This window comes from Clytia hemisphaerica, unplaced genomic scaffold (genome assembly GCF_902728285.1).
Source record: "Clytia hemisphaerica strain Z4C2 unplaced genomic scaffold, Clytia hemisphaerica genome assembly, whole genome shotgun sequence".
NCBI classification, from domain to species: Eukaryota; Metazoa; Cnidaria; class Hydrozoa; order Leptothecata; family Clytiidae; genus Clytia; species Clytia hemisphaerica.
Window position 1 is genome coordinate 1,447,343 of NW_027103768.1, and position 23,313 is coordinate 1,470,655.

General features: G+C 35.9%; 4 protein-coding genes across 4 annotated transcripts; 1 reads left to right on the forward strand and 3 right to left on the reverse strand.

The window, feature by feature from the left end:
• The first annotated feature begins 193 nt into the window (after positions 1-193).
• Positions 194-2,792, forward strand: LOC136805806 (uncharacterized). The gene is made up of 5 exons (XM_067062367.1): positions 194-458; positions 852-956; positions 1,286-1,417; positions 2,170-2,304; positions 2,609-2,792. The coding sequence occupies exons 1-5, from the start codon at positions 236-238 to the stop codon at positions 2,707-2,709; spliced, it is 696 nt and encodes a 231-aa protein (XP_066918468.1). The 5' UTR covers positions 194-235; the 3' UTR covers positions 2,710-2,792.
• A 2,077-nt stretch (positions 2,793-4,869) lies between these two features.
• LOC136805807 (acyl-protein thioesterase 2-like) lies at positions 4,870-8,799 on the reverse strand. Its single transcript, XM_067062368.1, has 10 exons — positions 8,701-8,799; positions 8,273-8,304; positions 8,072-8,137; positions 7,518-7,565; positions 7,231-7,301; positions 6,940-6,999; positions 6,452-6,567; positions 5,911-5,956; positions 5,409-5,530; positions 4,870-5,238 (listed from the first exon to the last, which is right to left on the reverse strand). The coding sequence occupies exons 1-10, from the start codon at positions 8,767-8,769 to the stop codon at positions 5,188-5,190; spliced, it is 681 nt and encodes a 226-aa protein (XP_066918469.1). The 5' UTR covers positions 8,770-8,799; the 3' UTR covers positions 4,870-5,187.
• Positions 8,800-15,740: 6,941 nt separating this feature from the next.
• Positions 15,741-18,199, reverse strand: LOC136805842 (matrilin-4-like). The gene is made up of 5 exons (XM_067062408.1): positions 18,142-18,199; positions 17,563-17,952; positions 16,835-17,041; positions 16,510-16,608; positions 15,741-16,141 (listed from the first exon to the last, which is right to left on the reverse strand). Exons 1-5 carry the CDS (start codon positions 18,197-18,199, stop codon positions 15,852-15,854), a joined length of 1,044 nt encoding a protein of 347 aa, XP_066918509.1. The 3' UTR covers positions 15,741-15,851.
• A 1,381-nt stretch (positions 18,200-19,580) lies between these two features.
• On the reverse strand, positions 19,581-22,274 carry LOC136805819 (all trans-polyprenyl-diphosphate synthase PDSS2-like). The gene is made up of 3 exons (XM_067062377.1): positions 21,828-22,274; positions 21,185-21,507; positions 19,581-19,971 (listed from the first exon to the last, which is right to left on the reverse strand). Exons 1-3 carry the CDS (start codon positions 22,246-22,248, stop codon positions 19,603-19,605), a joined length of 1,113 nt encoding a protein of 370 aa, XP_066918478.1. The 5' UTR covers positions 22,249-22,274; the 3' UTR covers positions 19,581-19,602.
• Between the last annotated feature and the right edge of the window lie 1,039 nt (positions 22,275-23,313).

A 23,313-nucleotide genomic window follows, 5' to 3' on the forward strand; every position in this document is an offset into this window, starting at 1 on the left:
TCGATATATATTCTTTACTTTTCTAAAATTGATGCTTCAAACCTTTATCGGTGGAGCAGACTGCTACAAACATTTTGTAGTTAGGAGGGGGTAGGATCTTTGCGACTTGTGTATCTAAAATATCTACATAGTGTTTAATACTGCTGACAGAGGGTGGGTTACGTTCATCTTTCTTCCAAATACAACACTTTGTGATGACTTTTCCCATTTCCATTTTAGCATCAAAGGATAGGCGATGATGCTGCGTTTGATTTGCTTGACCTGGTGTCTAGTGTTGACATCGGGTAAGCCAGCAACAAAATATCACCAGGAGGACCTCTTGGATATGGTGAAACGTGCGTTAGAAGGTGGTCTACACCAATCTCTTGATGTTGCAAAACAGTTGGTCTCCTCTGACTTGGATGCCTTGGAAGGTGATATCAAGAAAAATGGATTCAAGTCAGGAAATGTCATGAAAAGTTGGTTTTAATTCTTTATTATATATATGGTTGGTAAGTCTGGCAATATGAGTCTAGAGTATAGAGAATTACGGCATTGTTGACACCTGCATGTCCGGGGGGGGGCGCACTCGATTTTGAAAACTCCGTACGTTCGGCCAAAAATCAGGTCTCTAAAATCGGACCCTTACAGTGCAGGAAAAATTTTACACCCTTACAGTGCACTTTTTCCCACATGCTCACAAATCAACCCTTACAATGCACTTTCCAAAGTCCAAAAAACCTACCCTTAAGGGCCGCACGTCCGGTAGGTCACTTACCTCCCTCCCCCCGGGCTGCATGTGAAATAACATTCCTCAAAAGTTTATTTGATATTTACATTCAACGCGACATTTATTACGCTTATCTTTTCAGCCCCCAACGCTGTACAAATCAAGAAGAACTTACACAGCGACATCAAAGTCGGAAAATACGAACAAAAAATTTTCAAATCAGTCAAAGCTGCCGTATGTTCTAAAGGTACTGATTATTTCAGCTGAGATAAAATTCTGAACACAATTTACAACCGATCTTCTTTAATAATTTAACGCTCAACTATTGTATTAGCTCTTTATCTCGATTAGGAAAAGTCATCTACCTTCAATACCAGGACTGACAGAAGCTTAACTTTGATCTTAGCAAGGATCTAGCTCTGGCATCTCTTTTTGAACGACTAACGAACGGAGAGGGAAGATTCATGGAACTATCGTTAAACAAATTTAAAAGTGTCAAGCAAATGGTTTGTTCTAGTAGATGAAGAATTACTTTCATTGCTCAGTTGAGTTTTTATACAGCTGTTTTTTGTTTAGGTGAAGGTCATCTTGAAGAGGCAGTTGATTCCTTCATGGACTTCTTGGCTACCATTCGAAACAACATCTTGACCAAAGCCGCTGGCAAATACTTGGATTCCGTTGAGGATTTTGTTGGAACAACTAGTATTGGTATGTGTTGTAATCTGTAATTTGCCAAGACGATATTTTTTCCGGAAATGGAAAGCTACGATACTGTAGACTCTCGCTTATCCGAGCTTTTATGTCTTCTATAAACCTTTTCATAAATACGTCACCAACATGATCGCTTGCCTCGTATTCAAACAATTACCATGGTGATATGTCCCTTGAGAAATCAAATTATTTTTTTTATGAATAGAAAGTAATTTTATTAAAATCCGCTGGTAGTTAATCATCATGGCAATATTTTCAAAACGAGGCAAGTAATGTTCATAACGTAATTTATGAAAAGGTCTATTATTCGAATCTTTCAATAATTCGAACTAATTCCCAGTCTCCGTCAAGGAGGAGTCCCCTTTGAGCCTACTATAATTCGAATCTCTCTGTTATTAGAAGAAATAACATTTCCCGCTCGGGTTCGAATAAGCGTCAACAACTGTACTTTCAATTCGTGTTGGCTTAAAATTGATAAAATACTGGTGAAAGATTTTCATGTAATTTCAACTTGACTACTACTTTTTATACGTTGTTTAAGAGAATGGGCTAATTTTTTATGAGCTGCAAATATCGCTAATATGTATACATGCTTATAATGAAATCAGGGTAAATTGCACCTAACCATGTCATTCGCTGAAATTGCGTTACTCGCCAAAATAAAAAAAATTACGTTACTCACTACAGTAAAACTGTTTTATTGAATTTCTCTTTCAAAACGGAAATCCTCTCATCCTCTGTTTTTTCAGATTTTGATGATGAAGAACGAAAGATCGTGAAAGAGATGGATTTGGATGGAGATGTGACAATCGAAAATTTCCATGACGAAATCAAAAATGCTGTCGCTATCTGCAAAAAAGATTATGTAGGATGCAAGGACGATGGTAAGAAATCATATTTTACACCCCTGTCTCAATAACCTGGTTAATAGCCACTGAAATAAAATGAAGAAGCTATTTTCCTTGTTTCATACTCATATAACCCTGTCTCAAAAATCATCAAAAGTTTGATGAAAAAATTCAACGTGAAAAGATGTTGGTAGTATTTGTTTCCCTCTTGAAATCTTTGGTTAAGATTGCCTCTGATTGTTGAAGGTTATAATACTGTGTTCTGTTGTAATGTTGTAAATAGAAGTTACATACCCGATCAAGAAAATAACACTTTAACAATAACTCTTTCTTTCTTTAGATTCAGACGTTGGAGAATACGTCGATGTTAAAGATCAAGTCGATGACATTATTGATACCCTTCAAAAGAAATTGGAAAATGTTCGAAAGGCTGCCAGCTAAATATTTTCTTCTTTGTATAGTTATTGTGTTAAAAAACATTTTTTTTATAAAAATCTGTAAATATATTTAATTCAAAGGCTTCTAAAAAACCATCGCTTATTCTTTCGTTTGATTTTAACCAGAGCTTGCCAGGCTAAGACACATTATAGTCGCTTCTAAACATGCTCTAAATCATTAATTTTGGTGAGAACAAAAATTCTGAAAATTTTCAATTCGGGAGAGTGGTCCGTTTTGTATCTTACTTCGAACAAAATTTGCTAGGGTTACTTCGTTATATAAAAATCTGGTAAATCAATTAATTGAATCTTTTTCATTCACCAATCTTGTTCTAAATTCTAAATTTCAAAGGAGAAAGCAGACAAAAACGTTGACACACTTAGAAATCTCTCGGTCCCAACATTATCGTACGAATTTTCAGAGCGTATTTAGACGTATTCCAATACCTATAAACCTATAAAAACTTTACATTTGAAGTCTTCCATGGTTTGTGGCGAGGGAAGAAAATTTTTACTTCAACCCTCTCATATGGCTGAAAATACCCTGTTGGAGCAGGGATTTTCTACAAAAGTAAGAGCCTCAAGTCTTACTATGTGAGGAGGCTTTGGTAAGGATGAGGGGAGGTTATAAAAATCCGGGCGATAGGGATAGGCAATTAGTTTAGTTTTTACTGGTTTTATGCAGATTTAAATGTCATAAATAGTTGAACATGCGCAACGCACTGGGCTCAACTTCAGTAGCTTCAAATTATTCAAAGTCCCGATTGTAGCAACAGACAATCTCAGATTCTAGCTCAACTGACGTTGAGAACAGCGAGCCAAGGCTCCTTATTAAGATTATCTTCCTTTCTGATATTAGAATGGCAACAGAAACAGGGAAAACCATTTTGTCTGTATCCCCAAATTTGAAAACAGTTTAAAGTGCCACAGGAGTTTTTTTTTAAATATCCATGTAAAACACTCTCGGAAGAGTTGAAATTTGCCGAAATACCTTAGAGTATGAAGTAAATATCGAACGAATCTCAGTCAATTCACCCTAACCAGCAGTTAGTTTTGTTAGTTGGGGTTGCGGATTTCGGGTGTCATCCGGGAAATTAAGTCCCAATGGAAATTTGGAAGGGCCTTATCCGCGAAATTAAGTACTCTCAGGTACCTAATAGCCGTCCCCCCCGCTAATTAATTTTTCGAAAATTTTCCACCCAGGACATTCTTATTCCAACCCCCCCGCTTATTGATTTTTGCGGGAAAATGTTTTTGAAAGCTCCCTCTTTTGTCCTAATTCTGCTGTATTAGCCTCCTTTTCAAAAGTTTTCCACCCAGGACATTTTTATTCCAACCCCCCCCCCGCCTATTAAGTTTTGAGATTTTTTCCAACCCCCCCCCTGCTTATTCCAAACCCCCGGCTATTAGGTACCCGAGAGTACCCGCGAAAAATTGAAATCCTTCTTCGATCCGCGAAAATTTTAAATTTCTATCGTCGGTTTTTCGTCCCGCAAATCAGACTACTCAAACCCCGCTTTGAAGAAAATCTCTTCGTTATTCTTCGAATTTTCGAACACTACCATATCAAAATATTGAGAGAAGTTCTGTTTGACACCCCGATTTTGCAAAATTTGGAATCACTTTAGAAAAATTAGATTTAATCCTAATTCGCGAAATTACGCGAAAAATCAGGGGACTCTTCATCCGCGAAATTATGTCCCCACGAAAGTTTATCCCATTAAAGTACCATACGATTTTCCCCGAATACAGAATTACTGAACAGAAAAAGGGCAATACCATGTCACAAAAAACCTTGAAACCTTATAATGTATAAATGATATCTAGATAAAGAAGATTAGGCTATTCACTTCAAAAATTTTGCATTTGAAAAGTTCTTCCAGGTTTCTAAATTTCAAAAAAAAAATTCAAAGCTCAAGGGTCTACCAAAAATCATCATATTTTCAAGGGTTTCAAGGAAATTTTTAAGGGTAGAAAAAAATTCAAGGGTTTCTATTAAAGGGTTTTAAGGATTTCAAGGGTCGCTGGCCACCATGGCAATGTTTTACTTATGACAGCTATGCCCGTAGGTAAAGCCTACATCAATTCTTACTGGAACAGCCCAAACTTAGTAAATATGACAAAACTTTTTGAGGCTTTAAAATAGAAGAAAAAATAAGCGAAATTAATTGTAAAAGTATTCTCTATTCGTCGAGAGGTTCATATATCAAACAAAAAATTGATTCGTATAATTTATATATCTTACAAAAAATGAAATGATATTTGCATCCATTTCAATTAAAACGAAAAATTGATATTTCAAAATCTATCCCTGATGAAATGAAAAGTTCCATAAATCTGTTTGAAAGCAGATACAGTATGTTCAAGTTGTATTTCGAATTTCCAGTTGCTAAATTTAACCGTCTTAAACAGAGTCTATACTGCCATGCAGCACCGTTTGAAGTGTGTTCGTGCGTAACAATGTCATTGCAAAAATCATTCTTTAAATTTTGGGTAAACATTTTTCGATGAAGTCTTGAACGTCGCTCATTTCCTAAAGAAACAAACCAAAAAAATCAATAATCTAACATGAACTCAACAAGACATACAAGAGTTGGACGATTTGAGAAAATATTTAACCATCTATTAAATCTGTCAAAAAACTCAAAATTAAGCTCTTCGTTCAGTACGTACAAATGTATTCGAATCGAATCTTATACTGACCTGTGGTGAAGAACTATGCCCCAGTCCGCCGTAAGTTTGAAATTTGGTTTTTGTATAATATTTCTTGAGTACACCTTCCGTCATTTGGCCGTACGTATATTTCACCACCGGATCAGCGTTTCCTGAGAGGACATAAGAAGGTCGAGAAAGTCGAGAAGATAAACGGTGAAGAAGAGATTGACTCGTGTCAAGAACAAGTGGTTTTCTCTTGGTATTTCGAAAATCAGTCAAATTTTTTCTGAATGTCTGATAAAATGCGAGCCCCCTCGGCTACTGAAGAATGAATTGAATGGGGGGATAAGAAGTTAGAATGACACCACAAGAACTTGGCACAAAATCATTAACACACAAGACATTTAATGATGTACAATTAAAAAAAACACCAACCAAACTCTAGTTGAGTTTAAGAACTAAATAATTACTGACGATGATATAAAATATCGAGAATTGATATGCTTTGGTCAAGTACCCCGACTATGCTAAACTATTGACAATATATTACCGTGTCCTTGAAATACAGGTGTATCTTTGTTGACCGGTTTTGTTATCTGAAAATAATAGTAAAGTACCGTCTAACTTCGTCGAATGAACGCGGGAAAAAAAGAGATATGTTAACGATTGCATTTTTTCGACATTTAAACTAATTTTGACAAATTTCTTATCTTGACTAGTGACACTTCTTAGACACCCGGGGGCAAAGTGATACGGTATTTGAAGATCTAAAAATTTGGTCCATGTTTAATTTTAAAATAAGTTCAATTTGAGATACTTTTGTATAGTAAGAGTCACTGAGCCTTAGTGATATGCTATTTGTCCTGTTCAGAGGCAATTTCCCAAAATATTTCTATGCATCCGAATTTTCAAAGGAAAATATTCTTTTGTATTTCAGTTCCTGTATTTTTGAAGAAAATTGGGTTTTTATTATGATATACACTTTTGATAAGAACCTTAAGTTAGCTCATAGCCTGGATATTCCTTATTTTTTCAGAGAATTTCAGCAGCGAAATTCCTTTTTAATAATCTTACTGAAAAAACCCATTAACCTTTTCAAATTTATCATGCATAGACATCCAGGTGCTAAGACCAATGCATCCTGCCAGTTTATGTTCTGATGTTTGTAATGTATGAAAGGCTACCGATCCTCCTTGACTGAATCCACCTTTAAATAAAATTTGGAGAAAGTTTCGTGCAAATAAAAATGATAAAACACGTGGTTTGAACAGCTCAACCAAACGTCAAAAAGACCTTAATTGTTCTTCATTTTTTTTCTTCTGTTTGGTAGTAAATTTTCGAAAAAGGTTTCAAATCAAAGAAGGATCTTATTGGAGTATTTGATTTTTCTAAAAAAGCGATGCATTGTGGGATCGTTTCGGGAGAATTACAATAGAATTCCCTCGAGAAATTCCTAAGAGATTTCTACTGTAATACTCCCGAAACAATCAAAAATTCCGATAAAATCTATTAGATGGCCATGGAAAATCGCTAGAAAATTCCGCAATAAACTTAATCTCGTTAGGAATGGAGTTCTTACCAACTATGATTCGATCACTTGAAATTCCACTCTTCATTTCTTCATTGATTAAAGTGAGCACTGAAAGAAAATATAGCGCAAGTTAGTCACCCTTCTTGGATATTGAGGTAAAGAAGGAACTAATTTCGCTTATAAATACATGACGTTTCCATCGATTTTCATTTTTCAGCCATGACGCAGATTTTAAGTAATATGGGAAGGTGAAGCAAGGCATTTCAATCTATAGCTGGTAACTTTTTAACATCTTTTAACATTTTTTATTTACATTCAATTGTATTTTCGATTGCCCACCTATATCAGTAGATTTCTTTAGCCCTGGCTCATCTTCTTCCCCTTTGAAATCCAAACTTTTGATATCAAACCTAGAAGTCAAATTAAAACAGATTTTTTTAATTGGAAAAACAAAGGGACGAGAGTTTACTGAAGAAAAACTGTAAAGAAATGAAAAGCAAACATTGCACTTTCTCTATCTAAATAAAATCTGAATTTTTTAATGAGACCTTAATGGTCGTTTAAAAACTTCTGATGTTCCACTTTTACCAGATATCTGGACAGTTCCCATGCATGACAGCTCTTACCATGATGGCATTTGCATTCCAAAATTCAGTGAAACTTTGTTGATGGGTCTAAATATGGAAAAAGAAAATTCTTTTTTCGATTTCAAATAAAATATATTAAAAAAACTCAGACTTCTTTGATAGGATAAAATCTTGCGGGGATTACATTTTACAATTAAGCTCGTTTCGCAGAATTTTGGGTGCTATTGTTTTATATCAAAAGATTTGACCAAACTTTACACGTTGAATGTTGAAATAAGCATCATTTTAGCACTTCTTTGAAGCCTAACTGACATTTAAAAAACAGTTTTTAACATTATTTGGAGCTTTGTTTACAATATTTTGCAGAAAAAGCTTTTCAAATTTTCATTCATATTTAATCTTGTGGAAGACAACCAACCTCGTCACAATGCCTAATCTCCTTTTTGTATTGATGAGGAGATTAGCACTGGATGCCTCTTATTTTCATTTTTGGATGTGAAAATTACTATCAGGTGCAGTCATGTGGCTAAAATTCCACCTTTTAAGGAAATGTCTGTAAAAATAACAAAATATTAAAAAAAAAGTCATCTTACGCATTTGGACAGATATACTTGACATAGGGGAGTTTTATTTCATCTAACCCTGCAAGCCAACCATGACTGAAAAGAAATAAAATGCCAATGATAATGAATCGCCTGCAATTCTAAATTTTGTAACACATAATTCATGAAACCTCAACATTTCACATTTATCCTAGACTGTAGCTAAAACTTCTTAAGAATCGCATGGCTTACCCTGTATCACCCAATCCATGCAGAAAGATTACCTGAAAAATATTGAAACTTTTATAAATCATAGAAACCAACTCTCATCAAAAATAAAAGCATAGTGTAAAAACTGTTTACAATAAAAACAATGATTTCAATTTACCCAGTAATGACCCTTAGTGATTTACTATTTGTCTTGTTCAGAGGCAATTTCCTAAAATATTTCTATTCATCCGTATTTTCAAAGGAAAATATTCTTTTATATTCAGAGAAAACTCAGTTCCTGTATTTTTGAAGGAAAATGGGTTTTTATTATGATATACACGTTTTCTTTTTATAAGAAACTTAACTTGGCTCAAAGCCTAGATATTTCTTTTACTTTTATCAGGTTGAATTTTGAATTGCAAGGATGTTCTCATTAGATACCAAAAATTAGATACAGAAAATTTACTTACAGTGGCAGTATGTTTTGCTGTAGGAAGTACTGTTGGAACAGCCATTGCACCTCGTAACAACCAGGACATACAATTTATATCTTTCTCTTATTAGTTACTAGTACTACATTAGAAAGTGGATATTTACAATTGTGGCTCGACTGCTCCAAAGTATGAATCCTTTAAAGATTTATTTGCCCCTTGACCTGACCTGAAAAAGCTGCCAAACAATGTCTTGACCCTAAAATATTAGTTTTTAGTAGTCTAATGTCTGTTAGTCTAGAAGCTGGAGCTTTAACTACTTTTTGCCTTTAAGAATTCTGATGGGGGAAAAAGTAGAGTAAAACTATCGCAGCGCCATCACTTAAATCAGAAAGCGAAGATAGTATATATGACAGATTTTATGACTAGATGTCTGTATTCTTGTATTCCTGCACACTTAGGACCTGGTTTCCCAGTCCCTATTACTTATTGTTAGGACATGCTCTAGACGCCAAGAGACCATGTGCACATAAGACTCATTATTTTCAATTCGACCGCCAAGTTGTCTGGGCAGAGTTGTTAGCGGTAAGGCGGTAACATTAAATCAAAAACGAAATCGGGTTCTTTTTATTATCTTCGATTCACAGTAAAAAGGCCTAATAAAAAATTCCTTGCATGCAAAATGTTGTTTTGATTTGGATATTTTCATGGAAAGTATGCTAATTATTTTTTTAGTGACAAACTGACTAGTCGAAAATGCCCCGCCAAACCGAAGACACGCTCACAAACTCTCACCAAACTTTGCGAATGACGGCTTCAACGGACCACACAAACCAAATCCTTTTACCGGGTGTGTCAAAAAAACGCCCCTATTTTACAATCTATGACGTACATTTTTCTATTCAGTTGAACAGCTTGAATTTTTTTGTGAGTATTGTACGTTTTATTTCCAAACATTTGCTATCATTTGCTAGCTTTCCTATCAGCTGTAAAAACCGTTTTAAAGTGAAATTGAAGTTTAAGCTAGATGTAGAAGGGAATATTCCTACTAAACCAAAAATTTTTAATGTCAAACTTATCTTGTTTTCAAATTAAAGGGGTTTTGGGAATCTTTTCGCAGTGTTATCGTAACTTCTCAAGGGTGTTCAAGGCAATGTAAAGCATTTCATAGCAAAACAAATTTTCATCAATTCGTTTCATTTCCATTATTTAATTGATCATGTTATATTATACAAGCTGTTCTGCTTCTTTAACATTTTGCAAAACAGTTAAACTGAAAACCTAAGGTTTTGGAGGAAAAAAGGTAATAACATCGGTTCATTTCTGCACCATTGATGATTTGAAAGTATTTTTTTGTCGTCGCAATTGACGTTAAAAAAATGGCTTGGTTGGCACTTTAAATTAACATACAAATGTATAATTTTCACCAAGTAAAAAATTAAATCCTAAATCTTCCCTAAAAATTTCATTTGTCTTTGTTCAATAGAAATTTGTACGCCAAAAATCGAAAAATAGGCGCATTTTTTTTACACACCAGGTACTACAGGTGTGTACCAATCTGCTGGAACAAGCTACCAAGTACAATTCGCGTGACAAGTTACACATTTGGTATTTATTAATCCCATCAGTTAGGTAGTGGGCGTTCTCTAATTCTCCAATCAGCGTCCAGTCATTTTGAATGAAAACAAAAAAGTTAAAAAGCAAAAGGGCGTGCTATCAGTACAGTGACATGTTATGACACAGAAAGTATGAATGATAAACTTGGTGGAGTTATCAAAACAAATTTGTTGTCAAAGTTGGCGAAAATTGGGAAGAATGACCTCCTTTGGGTACCACCGTGGACGGCCCCTGGGGGTCCCGGCCTGGGTTCCGGGGAGTTTGATCGGTGCCCACTGGTCAGGGCAGGGAGGGTGTGAGGGTACACGCCTGCACCAGCGGGGGTGCTTCAAAGTTCCTCAAAGTGTCGTCAAAGGCCGGCAAAAAGTGCGATCGAATTAGTTGCTCGGGTTTTCTCAAATTTTTGTTCGATTAGCGAACTGTCAAGGTCTCTTTAAAAAAAGTTCCATTATAAGTTCGATTTCAGTAATTTAACTTACTGTAATCGAACTTTGTATTTTGAGAAATTTGTGAGTATTTGATTAAAGTTCGACAACCGAACTTAGTCGAACATTAATCGGCCAACAAATTTCGATTAAGTTCGACAAAGTTCGATTAAAAATACCGTTCGATTGGTTCGATTAATTACGTCTGGGTTTTAGAGCAGTTGTGAGTTGACAGTACACTTTGTCACTTTATATGAAATGCCAATTATTATGCATGTATATAAGTTAATGCTTTCTTTTTGCATATTTTAAATGCAGTCTCATCACGGCAATTTGGCCACCATAATCTTTGCATAAAATTCAATATGGCAGACAGTGTAGACCTAACTCTTCACACAAAAATTACGGGAAACGCATGTTTGGACTTTGTACCCTATGCTGCACTCAAGCACTTAAGCCAAAGTCCCGCAAAGACAGGACAAAAATCAGTTTTTTGAAGTTTGCAAAAAAACGCCACATAGAAGATCTTTCAAATTCAGTATGTGAATAGTGCAGTAAAAAATACAACTTAATTCTATTTTTCCTTTTTTTTGCAAAAGTTCTAGGAATGAAAATAAAGGGATAATGATAATTGAATACTATCCATTGATGACCCGCAGCACTATCATAAAGCTAGAATCGCTTCGCATACTCTTCGCTTGAGAAAATGATTGACAGATTGAAGTTTTTCATCCGCGCAGGAGTTCGCAGAGAGTTCTCGGCTCAATCCTCGGACCGCGCTAAAAATGGTAGACTGAGCTGTGATAGATCATTTCGATGGAAGTTGTTGGAATGTTGACAGAAATTGACAGAAAATTGTTTGTTTTATTGTCAATGATGACAGTGCGGTTATTAATTTTGTTAGATCAGTTAGGGAAACCATCCAGGATCCTGCCATTCTATAAGCCAGCAAAAACTAAATGACACTTGTAAACTTAAGTTTCTTACCATTTTCCATCGAAAACAACCAAAAACATTGCTACTTCCCAAAGCCGGAGATCAAAACAAATTATCTTCCAAGATTATGGCGCCCTTTTGGATCTATTGTTAAGGCCATCTAAAATGGTGGAAAGAGTTGCGGAAAGACAAAGGCGCTCGCTGCGTCGAGGGTGGTAACGCCAAAACGCCCAATATGAGCTCCCAACAGAAGGAGAGTTAGTTGCCGCGCGAGTTACGTCATGCACTCTACCGCAGCGCATAACGAAGCGTGTTTAAATGAATATCATTAATTATAAGAATATCTTATGTGCTTACTTTCAGTAAACTTTGAGTTCTTCATTGAAGATGAAGAAGGTAAGAAGATAAAAAATGCGCTGGATAATTTTTGATTGCGGCTGCGTACAGGAACTCGCCAAATGTTCCTAACTGTAGATCTGACAAATTGATGTTTGTAAGTGCACTTTATAGTTTTGATTCCCATTGAAGAATCATATTCTGGTTTTCATGTTATTAGATGCTGGTTTAGAGCTTTAGGTCTACACTGGCAGATGGAAAGGCGAAAAGGTCTATTGGTGGTGCCACTAGATAGCTGCTCTGCTTGTATAGCTAAACTTTTGTTCTCATTATTCTTTTTAAACGACCAACAGCATGGCCCGAACATGTTCGGGCCTCTTGATTAATACTTTTTAAAAATGGCCCGCGTAGTTTCGGACCATGTTCTGTCGGGCCAGATTTTCGAAAACTTGCTACGATCGCGCGTGTAATTTCAGGACCCAATATTTATATTTTAAATTCCTTATTTTAGCAAACAAATTTAAAAATCTTCATCTTTATTCAAATATATATTGTTCAAATATAAAAGTTAATCATCTATTTTCCAATTAAGTTAGGAAAATTATTAAAAAGAATGATTTGAATGTTACATAATATGGTCTTCTTTTTATTCTTTATCCCGTTCCCTTTTCTCGTCGTCTTCTCCTATTCGAAGGAGAATTTTTCTGGATCGTTTTTTGTACTGTTATACAACTTTGTGAATCAAACTGGTATTTGGAACTTTGAATTTGTCTAATGAAAATATTTAACAATGGATGATGATAAACCAGGAAAGGTAAATAAAATAAAATTTTACTATTCATGGCCCGAACATGGTCCGAACAAAATGTTCGGGTCGATTCAATAATACTTTTTTGTGGCCCGAGCATGGTCCGAACAGGCCTGAACATGTTCGGGCCATGTCGTGGGTCGTCTTTTTCCAGACGATCTCAATCGAACGGAATCGATGATCCAGTCGAGGATTATGCCCTAAATAAGAGATATACTCTATTTAAGAGAAGGTCTCTTATATAGGAGATTTCTTTCTCTTAACTAGGAGACTTTTCTTTCTTCGCTAATTTTTGGCCTTCTCATCATTTTGCGCAAGTTTTGAACTTCATAGATCGACTCAGTACGTTTTTTTCTCCCTTCTAGCAAAATTTGGTTGAGTTCTGCTTTTGTTTCGTGGACCTAGGATGGTTAGGGTCTATCAATCTAAAGGCCGATCTACATCATGAGAATTTCGTGAAAAGTAATAATATAGATCGGGCCATATTTAAGAAACGCGTTTAAGCGCGGTCAAAACGCGGAAGGGTTGTCGAAAGTGAGTCGCTCTTGTCTCTCCTAAATAAGGGAGTTTGAGAAAAAACGCGTTTCGAAGGTCGAGGGTGTTTCTTCATTATTAAAAATTTACGTCAACACATGCAAATGAGGCTATTTATGGTTTTTCGAAGTTTGAAAAAGAATGAAAAGGTATTTTATTTTGGTTTTTGGGTCATCGGAATCACGGAAACGTGATCTTTCACGTGATCTTATTTTCACATTGCGCAAATAGTCTGCTCTGAAGTAAACTTGTGAAACGTGCAGAATTCTCCTAGTTTAGGTAACGTTCTCTTAAATAAGAGACTGAAAATCTCCCGGCTTGTGATGTTTGAGAGCTTGGATGTTGGGAAGCTGCAAGAATAAAGCCAGACGATCTCAATCGAACGGAATCGACGATCGAACCAGTCGCACAACAAACGAACCAATCGACCGATTGAAATTCGATTGTCAAACGCAATCGAATCTCAATTGAATATTACCGCAATTTTCAGATTCGATTGATATATTGATATTCGATTGCGTTCGATTGATGTTCGATTGCGTTCGATCGTCGATTCATTGACCCCCGGATTGTTCATCGCATAATTTATACGGGAAGTAATTTCATTCGGCTTGTGATGTTTGAGAGCTTGGATGTTGGGAAGCTGCAAGAATAAAGCCAGACGATCTCAATCGAACGGAATCGACGATATCGAACCAGTCGAACAACAATCAAACCAATTGAATATTACCCAGAATTTTGACGTTCGATTGAGATTCGATTGCGTTCGACAATCGAATTTCAATCGGTCGATTGCGTTCAATTGGTTAGATCGTCGATTCCGTGCGATTGAGATTGTCTGGCTTTTTAAAAAAGGCTCTTCTTATTTTAAAACTCCGTTTTAAATTATTCAACTTGACTGAACTTGATTCAACTCGAAATCTTGATTAGAGTCTATTCAAAACGCTTTATAAAGATGTTTTCTTTTAAAGTTGCTATATGACAAAATAAGACACAAAATAATATATACTTACTAGAAAAGAAAAATCAGAACCTACAAAAAAGCTTTAAAGCCAAAGAGCGATCAATTCAGTGGGTTTCAACAAAGACATACTACTACAGCTATAACTGTAACATAACATGCTGTAATTTTAAGGTTTCATTACTGTAATACGACCTCATCGTGGGAGTTGTCTTTCTGTTAACGGCGACTGACTTACCTTTGACCACCCGCCCCCTTTTACCTTTACCGGGTAGAAGAAAAACCGGATATCACCTAAAAACAAGAGCCGCAAATAGCAACGAGGCCCAAATAAAATGCCAAAAAAAGAACAACCTAAGAACAATGCTGAGTCTGGAATAAAACCTCTAAGAAATCGTTACCAAAGTCTATCTCAAAAGTAAGTGAACACTTTATTTTTTGACAATTTCTGACGTCTCTCCAATAGGGTCACTCTTTCATTAAAATTTGGTCTCTGTAAGGGTCGGTATTTCAGAAGCAGCCAACGAGCCCATTTCCCCGAAATATCTGTTTCCCTTTTCCAGGAGGGAGCTTTTTTTGAAAAATGAGGAAACAGATCCGACTTTCTAGGAGAGACCTTTTCCTTAAAACTATCTGTTTCCCCGCTCCAGCTGATGACGTTATCAGAGAGAAACAGATCAATATTTCTAGGACTGTGTAGGAGATGACATAATAAATTGGAAACAGATATCTGTTTCAAAAAAGATGATATTGCATTGGAAACAGATTGAACTTTCTGGGGAGAAACAGATATCAATCACAAAGACAAAAAGCAAGGGAAACAGATGAAAATGTTCAGGAGCAGAAAAAGATATCCTATTCCTTATAAGATTAGGAGAACAGATCAAAATTTCAATTCTGAAAGTTGTGGAAACAGATCAAATTTTCTAGGGAAGATATTTTGAGATTATATGCCTGGGAAACAGATGTTTAAAAAAAGGTCCTCGCTGGATGCTTTCGGTATTTGAGAGACCTCCAAACCTAGTAACCCCGAACCCCGTTTGATTTAGCCAATATTATTACTAGTATTTCAAAGAATAAAAATTCGAACGTAGTAGAGCAGATTTCCACATGTATTAAGCTCTCAAAATTGAGGAATAATTTATGATAAGTAAAAATGATTATTATACATTATTATATAATTATAATAAACACAATAAATAATACACAATTGTGAAAATGTAACTTTTAGGGATGCCAAAAAGACTCAGCATCACTTGTAGAAAGCGTGTCCCGAATACTGACAAAGTTTTGTAAGTTATAAAGGAATACCAGGCTGTTTCTGGGTCTGTTGTACCTTTTCTCAAGCGGACCTGGGTTTAGATAACCTCATACTTCATCCCAATGGAGACGCGAATGGATACAATAATAAAGACATGGTAAAATGCAAAGTGACAACAGAAAAAAGTAAAGCAGTAGCAACTATAGCAGTTCAGTCCAATTCACAAAGAATAAAGACAAGCTTCGTTTTACGTTTCATTTCAAAAACGAAAATGGTTACAAGGCGCCATTCTCATTTAATCTTAATAAGAATCTAGGGTGTTTTCTTGATAAAATCATCACAAGAGGCTGTTTCGCTCTTCAGGAAGGTTTTTCGTTGGTTGATGATCTCTTCGACAGTCTTCATTCGACAATCCATATGAGCACACGTCTCAAAACTTGCCAACAATGTTTCTAATTCTTCTTTATTTCCCTGCCCTTTGAGAATCATTTCTTTCAGACTTTTCATGCACTCTTCATTTTTGATTTTTTGTGCTCGATGCTTTTCGTACAACACTTGTGTTTCTTTGGAAGCGTTCGCTACCTTCTCCAAATAGCATGAGCCTACAAATAAAAACAATATAACGTAAGTGAAATCTTAACTTTCAGATCAAGTATGGGATTGAACTGCTCTCTGGTCAAAAAGGAGCCCCACTAGTCTGAATCGCAGAACTCTACAAAACCCCAGGTAGTATAAGAGCACAAATTTGTTTTTTCTAATTTTCCCAAATATCTTAATATGTCGAGATTAAAGTTTTAAATCTTATGCCCCAAGGAAAAGTCCCTATTATTTTTGCAAATAACCTGATTTTAGCATATTTTATATTTACCATTTTTGATATTTTCAGCTCGGTAATATGTATTTTGATTCCTACCTGGACGAGCAGAATTCTCAATTTTAAGTGATACGAAATGAGAGAAATAGTAGTTACCTTTGTTGGAAGAAGCAATGGTCGATTGATCGAAAGACGGAAAAGATGAAATCGTTTTCACCACCTCTGGTACTTCACATCGACATTGTTTTGTTTTGACTGAACGATAAAGATAGAGAAGAGATTCTCGTTTAGAGCTTGAGGAAGGGTTGAGAGGAATTTCCTAGGTGATACTGTTTTAACTTCTTTTCTCTCGTCGGTTTGTACAAACAGACAAGAATTAATACCAGACCATCCTTTGTCCAGATAAAGAAAATTTTAGGGTAGTAAAACGTGGTTTTCCATATCTTATTAGCTATATGTGAGGAAGAAATTTTGCACTTACTATCAGATCCGCATTTTTCTTTCTTCAAGATTTGCAAAGCATTGTTGATGAAGGTTTCATCGAAGTGAATACTTGTCGTGACACGCTCTTCACTTGCAGTGATGTTCTTCAACAAATCGATCTTGATACGTTCTCCAACACCCAATGCAACAATGGTTACCCCTTGATCACGAATCGATTTCGCTTCTTCTCGGATGCCATCAAAACCTTAGAACAGAAAAATAATATGACCTCAAGGAAAACATAGTGATATAATGACTGTCAGAATTCTATCGAGTTTGGCATTTGAGACCTTAACAATAAATCAAGTTTCAAAGCGGAGCCGTCGTTGTTCATTTGGAAGAATCCATCCTTATTGCTAAAACAACAGTCTATATGTGTCTGTTTTGTCAGTTTAGGGTTATACCTAATATACCCCCTTCTCACAGACACACTGGACCCCTTCCCACTGAAAATATTGGTAAAAATATTGTCCCCAGTGGAAAATTATCATACTCTAATTTTTGTCCCTGCTAAAAATAATCAGATAAGCAAATCCTCACTGCGAAATATTGGTGCTATTATTCCAACACCGCTGAATTTTCTGGCTCGAAAACAATGGAATTCAAATCCCCAGCCATAAAACACGATTTGGTCGGTCCATTATTTTTACCCCCACTGGCTGAATGAAGGGGTGTCCTAGTTTGCCCTCTAACATTCCCATTTGACTTTTGAGAAAGAGTAAGTACCTCCTTCTCCACGATTAGCACGCCCATCACTGATTAAAACCATAATTTGTTTGGCGTTCAACCGACCACAACCACGCCCTGTCAAAACTTGCTGACCCTTAACCAGTCCATCTCGAAGGTTAGTGAATATATCACCAGGACCAGTGTAGGTGTATGGTAATCCTATGATTGATTTCTCCAAAGTCTCGCTTGAAGAGTGTTGATCACAAAAGAATCTGACGTCAGCTTTGGTGGCGAACGTGGTCACACCAGCAAGTGAGCTTTCTGGTGAAATATTGATGATGGAAAGAATTCGGTTGACGAAATTCAATGATTGTTTGTAATGTGTTGGATAAACGGTTCCAGAGACATCCAGAACAATACTGACTTCTGTGTAATGACATCCTTTGCCTGCATATGCAAAAAATTAGAAAGGGTGGCTAAAAATGATCTAAAATAGCAAAGATTGTCCTACTTCAAAGAGCTGATTAGTATTCTAATGAATAACGGAGAAAAAACAAACGACAAAAAAAGTTCGCTGGAAAGTTTCTAAAACAGAATCTGAAATCAAAAGCATGTTATCTAAAAACGCTTGTTTACCTTGACATAAGAGAGATAGTAAGGCTAGGGTGATAATTTTGACGTAGGATGCCATCATCTTGAACATGTTATAATTGTGTATCTTCACTATTCCAATCTTTATGATGAGTGTGTCTTGACTTTCCAACGACTCAAACCATCCTTTTATACCATTTTAATGACAAATGAAGCAAAGAACAATCTCGAACATTTGGCAAAATTCGAAAAGTGACCAACTTCGACATTTCCTTTTACATAAAGTCTGTATATTTAGACAAAAGCACGACAGGAATTTTTCATTTCTTGTCTTGTCACAGTCAGACAAATGATGGTTTACGTCCACAGCATCAACTTTTATGTAATGATCTAAATCGATATCAATCAACTAAACTCAACCCATCTTTTTTAGCCCAGAAAATTGCAACAATCTTCACAAATTAATTATACATTCTGTGTTGGATAGGATTAAAAGCGCAAACACCCTGACATATTTCGCAAGAAGATTATCATGTTGAATTTGCTGTTATCAACAATGCCAATAAAATTAACTGTATCCATATGGCTTGAACTTAATCTCAACAGTATACAACTACTCGATTGTAGGAAAAGTATGCGAAAAAGTGATGCGAAAAATGCTTTAAAAATTTTACTTAACGAATTATACAAGAATTTATGAAGTAGTCATTCAGCGATGCAAACTATTTCCCATTCAAACTTTCTTCAATGGAACTCAATATAGGATTTATAACTTGTATGGAAGTTGAAACGGGGATTCACCACAAACTAACAAATGTTTCCAAATTTCCTAGTTCTAAGGAAGATGTAAATGACGTCATCATAAGTAATTAGTATGGCATCCTCTTTCCAATATACAGTTTTTTAGTGTTTGTCCGAAAACTAAAGTTTGGACAATTTGGACGTTAAGTGGATGAGGGTACTAATTTTGCGAGGTGACAGAAATTCGCCCCTTTTTAGACGTTTTTACGACCTTTTGAGAGATTATCTTCCTAATTTTCAGCCAAAATTTAATCCAAATTGCGAGAATTTTGACCCTTTGAGGGAGTCATAATTTATATTTCGTAATTTTGGGACCCTTTTAGAGACTCGATTGTTAATCTATAATTTTTAACCCTTCAAGAGACTTTTGAGGGTGTAAAAAAAGAACCGACCAAGTTTCATGTTGCGGAAAAAACCTTTTCGAAGGTGAATAGAATCAGTATCAATAGTGAATAAAACTATTTAACCAAAGTTTGGCTGGTTGTATAATGCATACCGTCATTTTAGGCATTCTATTTTGTGAAGAGACGATCTATTTAGAGTTACGTAAATACCTCTTTTGAATGATTTGGGGTCTCCACCTCCTTTGGGTGTTGATAGATTGACGTCATTGTTTAAATAAAGGACTTGACAGAAAACTAATAAGCCGATGACAGGAAGAGAGGAAAGGTTTGACATACGAATAATACCTGATGCTTTTCACTGTTATTCTTGTGACAACGTGCTGAGAATATCATTTATAGCTTGTACAGAATTCGCATTTGGAAAATACTCGATACTTGATCGACACCGAGATAAATAATGTTCTTCGTAGTGTAATCGAGTCTTGTTTACAATGTCTGGCATGTCTTGTTCTATCGTGTTCTTAAGTGTTTTGGTTGAGTTTATATCAGGCTCTTGGTGGTCTATAGCCTTACAATTCTCATTGATTTCCTTTGACGTATTTCGAGCCAGCATTAATACGAAATTTGAGTTCGTAAGAATTTTCTTATTATTTTGGTAAACCTCTATATCTTCCACACACCTTTGAGCCAGAGCCAAATTCATTCCAAAGTTGTAAGCATCTTCACATACCTGCACAATGAAAGAATAGAAATATAATAAAATTCAACAACCCTCTAGTAAAAACTTATTCTCGCATAAAAATCTCTTGATAACAAGACAGTGGTGAATGATAATATAGAACGAATACCGTGAAAAGCACAGCTCAAAATCATATATTTACGCTGTGCCGACGAATCGAGATTCTATTCATCGCGCAATCAGTGAAGACAAAAGTAACCATGACGACCATCCAAGATCTTGGATGAGCGTCATAGGCTGCGTTTAGACCAACTGGCATTTGTAATTTGGCATTTGCTCATGAGGGATTCGATTTTAATAGCTTTTCTATTGTATTTTCTGTCATGGCATTTAAGGAATCGTCTTTTTAGAGTCATTACTGAAAAGGTGATTCCCTCAAGTTCAACTTTGACAGATCAAACAATGAAAAGCATGGAATTTCTCAAAAACTGCAGTCATTAAGACTGAAACTTTTTGCCGTAGGGCTAGGCTATGGCAAATCTTGCAAATTTTACAATCTATAGAAAGAACTGAATAAAAAACGTGCAAATACTTTAAAAAATCAAAAATGTCATTTTTTCTCTTTGTTTTGGTTCCTTTGTTTGATTTGAAATGCCAGAAAAGGGGATTCCTTTGCTCAAAATGGCATTTTAAATGCCAACGAAATGCCAACACGTTGGCATCATTAGGCATTTGACAAACCGAACAATTGCGCGGAACAATAGAATTCAAAAGAATACTGCAAGCAATGACAAATGCCAGGCTGGTCTAAACGCAGCCATAGTCGATATTTTTATTCCCGTCGTTGAAAACACAACTTACAAAAAGTCATCAATGCTTTGTAAAAAGAGTCAGTGATAGAGAATCATAACACAAAGTCTGTCTATTATTTCGATTCAATTAAAGTGACATTTCCATAATTAAAAGTTTAGTAATTACTGTTATACATTTGGGGATCATGTAAAAGATTTCTTTCGAAATAAACTCATTTCAACTACACTTGGAGGTTTCTGGGGAATTCGTAAATAGTAAACTGCATACTGATACAGTCTGCTAGACATTAATATGGTAATATTTGCTCTTCATCTTTGATTTTTTCTACATTGATTAGATTGACACATGCGCGATAAAATTTCTATTATTTGTCTTCAGAGGTTACTATTTTCTTTGAAAACTTAACCTCTGATACTCAGGGTATAGAACGAAAGGTTCTTCTTTCACTTACATTTTCAGGATGTCCGACCACCTGAACAGCAGAGCGGCAACTGTGCGCCAGCAAACTCCCTCTCAACAAGAAAATGAAATCCTCCCAACTTTTCAAATCATCAAAAGAGGAGTGCGTTCGTTCGATGGTTGCTCCCTCGGAGAGGTGACCAATCGCTTGTGACACCATCTCCACCACCTTCGTGTTTTCAAGTTTACCGAGTTCGAGAGATGCTTTGGCTAACAAGAAGTCACCGCCGAGTACTGATAGTTTGTTCCCAAGGTTCAAAGTTTGATTGGATTGTGATTGAACAATATCGACCATGCTTCGATGCACCAGAAAAGCTACGAGTAAAATAGTGATAAGTAAAATTGGCCAAAGGATCGTCTACGATGGGACAAAAATACACTGAAAATTCTTCCCCATTAAATCCCAGCACAGGAAAGCATCAATAATATTGAGAATTTCTACCGGATTCTAACCCCTGTAAACGATTGTCTTCCGCATTTGTTCAAGCCAAATATTATCCCATTTGGTTCCTTCAATTTTTTCTCACTGGCTAAAACTATTACCGAGACAACGAGACAGAGGTGCTTAAAAATGAGTTCCTACAATAGAAAACCTTCGAGTTGAGTAAATGACTTATGCTGGGACTTGGAAATACCTGTATTGATCAATTCTGTAGTATCGGCAATAGCTCGTTGTTTTTGGTGTATACCATTCACTAATTCACTTTGCAGAACATCTAGATTGTCACCACTACCAGCAGCTTTGGAGAGAAGCAGTACCCATAATCCACCAAGATGGTGCCCGATGTGAGGGTCTTGCGAGAGCAAGTCACGGGCTGTTGATAGAAGAGGATGACCACTCCCAACGAGCTTCTTCGCCAAGCCAAGAAAGTTCGCAGGCTCCTCTTCAGCTAAGTATTTCAAGCTACTGTAAGAGGTTGGATAACCGACCAGTTTTTCAGCATTGGTGATGGCTTTTTGTACACCATTCCCATTGCTAGTGAACCATAAGGAGTACAGACGATTTGCTCTTCGTTGTTGTTCTTTATAAAGAGATCTCAAGATGCGATGAAACATAAGTTTTTATTTTTATTTGACTGAAAAGATAAAGAGATGAAGTCTAGTAATCAACGTCATAATCGTGATCATAATCGCACAGTGTTTCAAAATACGATTTTTGGATACTTTGAATTCTCCGGATTCTAAATATCTACTCTCGGGTGTCTAATAAACGGCCCCCTCCGATAATTAATTTATTTCATTTTTTGTAAATATTTTCAGCTGTCAAAATAAGAGCCCCTTATTTTGCTCTAAGAAGTCAGGCATCAGCATTTTTTTCATGTGAATTTAAAGGTATAATTTCCAACCCACGTTTATTAGGCACCTGAGAGTATGTTTTTCATAGCTTCAAGAAGATGGATATGGGAGTTGAAAAACAGTGTTTTGACATTTTTTTCTCTCAATGAATAGTAGTTTAGTTGTAATCTTTAATACAGCTGAAATACACTATTATTTCGAATAACCGCCCCTCCTTAAAGTAATAATTTTCAATATGCACACAACAGATTCGTACTCGTAGAATTGCAATAAGGGACAAAAAAGGGTGCCATTCACTTTATTGAAGTAACTTTCGTAAAAAATATCCAATAAACGACTCAATCCTCAATGTTTTTCATCTTTGATTCATTTTCAATGGAAATTTAATTTGTAGTAAACGATATTTCTTGCGAATCTATCCTTTCCAAATTGTGTTGGGCTTTTCCATAGGGGGTGGAAGATATTGTCCAGAGGTATCAAAGTTCTGGGATAGGTTTTATTGTCGAAGGGGGGGGATACGTTTGGACACGTTTTAGATTGAATTAGGCAAAAAATCAGCTGTTTACCCTCAACTAAAAATTTGGGATAAAAACAAAAAAGACAACCGGGTCGCAATAGTTTTTCTCTCAAAATATTTTGAAAAACTTGATTCGCGAAAATTAATTCCTGAGACAAAAGCTCTCTTCATAAAAAGAGGTCGTGATATACATCCTAGCCCATAAAGAGAAGTGATTAAAACGATATAATAGTAAAACACATATCAGAAGTCGTTTCATCTCAACCTATCGACCTTATTGTAACAATGTCAAGGACGTCCTTCATTGC

What these genes read in the sequence shown, in the direction of transcription:
- LOC136805819 (XM_067062377.1), bottom strand. Translation starts at nt 22,248, where the DNA reads ATGTTTCATCGCATCTTGAGATCTCTTTATAAAGAACAACAACGAAGA. An exon ending in TACAGAATTGATCAATACAG is followed by an intron (nt 21,508 to 21,827) that starts GTATTTCCAAGT and finishes TTTTACTCGTAG; the next exon opens with CTTTTCTGGTGCATCGAAGC. An exon ending in TGGTCGGACATCCTGAAAAT is followed by an intron (nt 19,972 to 21,184) that starts GTAAGTGAAAGA and finishes TTCATTGTGCAG; the next exon opens with GTATGTGAAGATGCTTACAA.
- LOC136805842 (XM_067062408.1), bottom strand. Translation starts at nt 18,199, where the DNA reads ATGATGGCATCCTACGTCAAAATTATCACCCTAGCCTTACTATCTCTC. An exon ending in TGCTAATCGTGGAGAAGGAG is followed by an intron (nt 17,042 to 17,562) that starts GTACTTACTCTT and finishes TTCTGTTCTAAG; the next exon opens with GTTTTGATGGCATCCGAGAA. An exon ending in CATTGCTTCTTCCAACAAAG is followed by an intron (nt 16,142 to 16,509) that starts GTAACTACTATT and finishes TTTTATTTGTAG; the next exon opens with GCTCATGCTATTTGGAGAAG.
- LOC136805807 (XM_067062368.1), bottom strand. Translation starts at nt 8,769, where the DNA reads ATGTCCTGGTTGTTACGAGGTGCAATGGCTGTTCCAACAGTACTTCCT. An exon ending in CAGCAAAACATACTGCCACT is followed by an intron (nt 8,305 to 8,700) that starts GTAAGTAAATTT and finishes AATATTTTTCAG; the next exon opens with GTAATCTTTCTGCATGGATT. An exon ending in ACCTGTATTTCAAGGACACG is followed by an intron (nt 5,531 to 5,910) that starts GTAATATATTGT and finishes ATGTCCTCTCAG; the next exon opens with GAAACGCTGATCCGGTGGTG.
- LOC136805806 (XM_067062367.1), top strand. Translation starts at nt 236, where the DNA reads ATGATGCTGCGTTTGATTTGCTTGACCTGGTGTCTAGTGTTGACATCG. An exon ending in TGTTGGAACAACTAGTATTG is followed by an intron (nt 1,418 to 2,169) that starts GTATGTGTTGTA and finishes CTGTTTTTTCAG; the next exon opens with ATTTTGATGATGAAGAACGA. An exon ending in TGTAGGATGCAAGGACGATG is followed by an intron (nt 2,305 to 2,608) that starts GTAAGAAATCAT and finishes TTCTTTCTTTAG; the next exon opens with ATTCAGACGTTGGAGAATAC.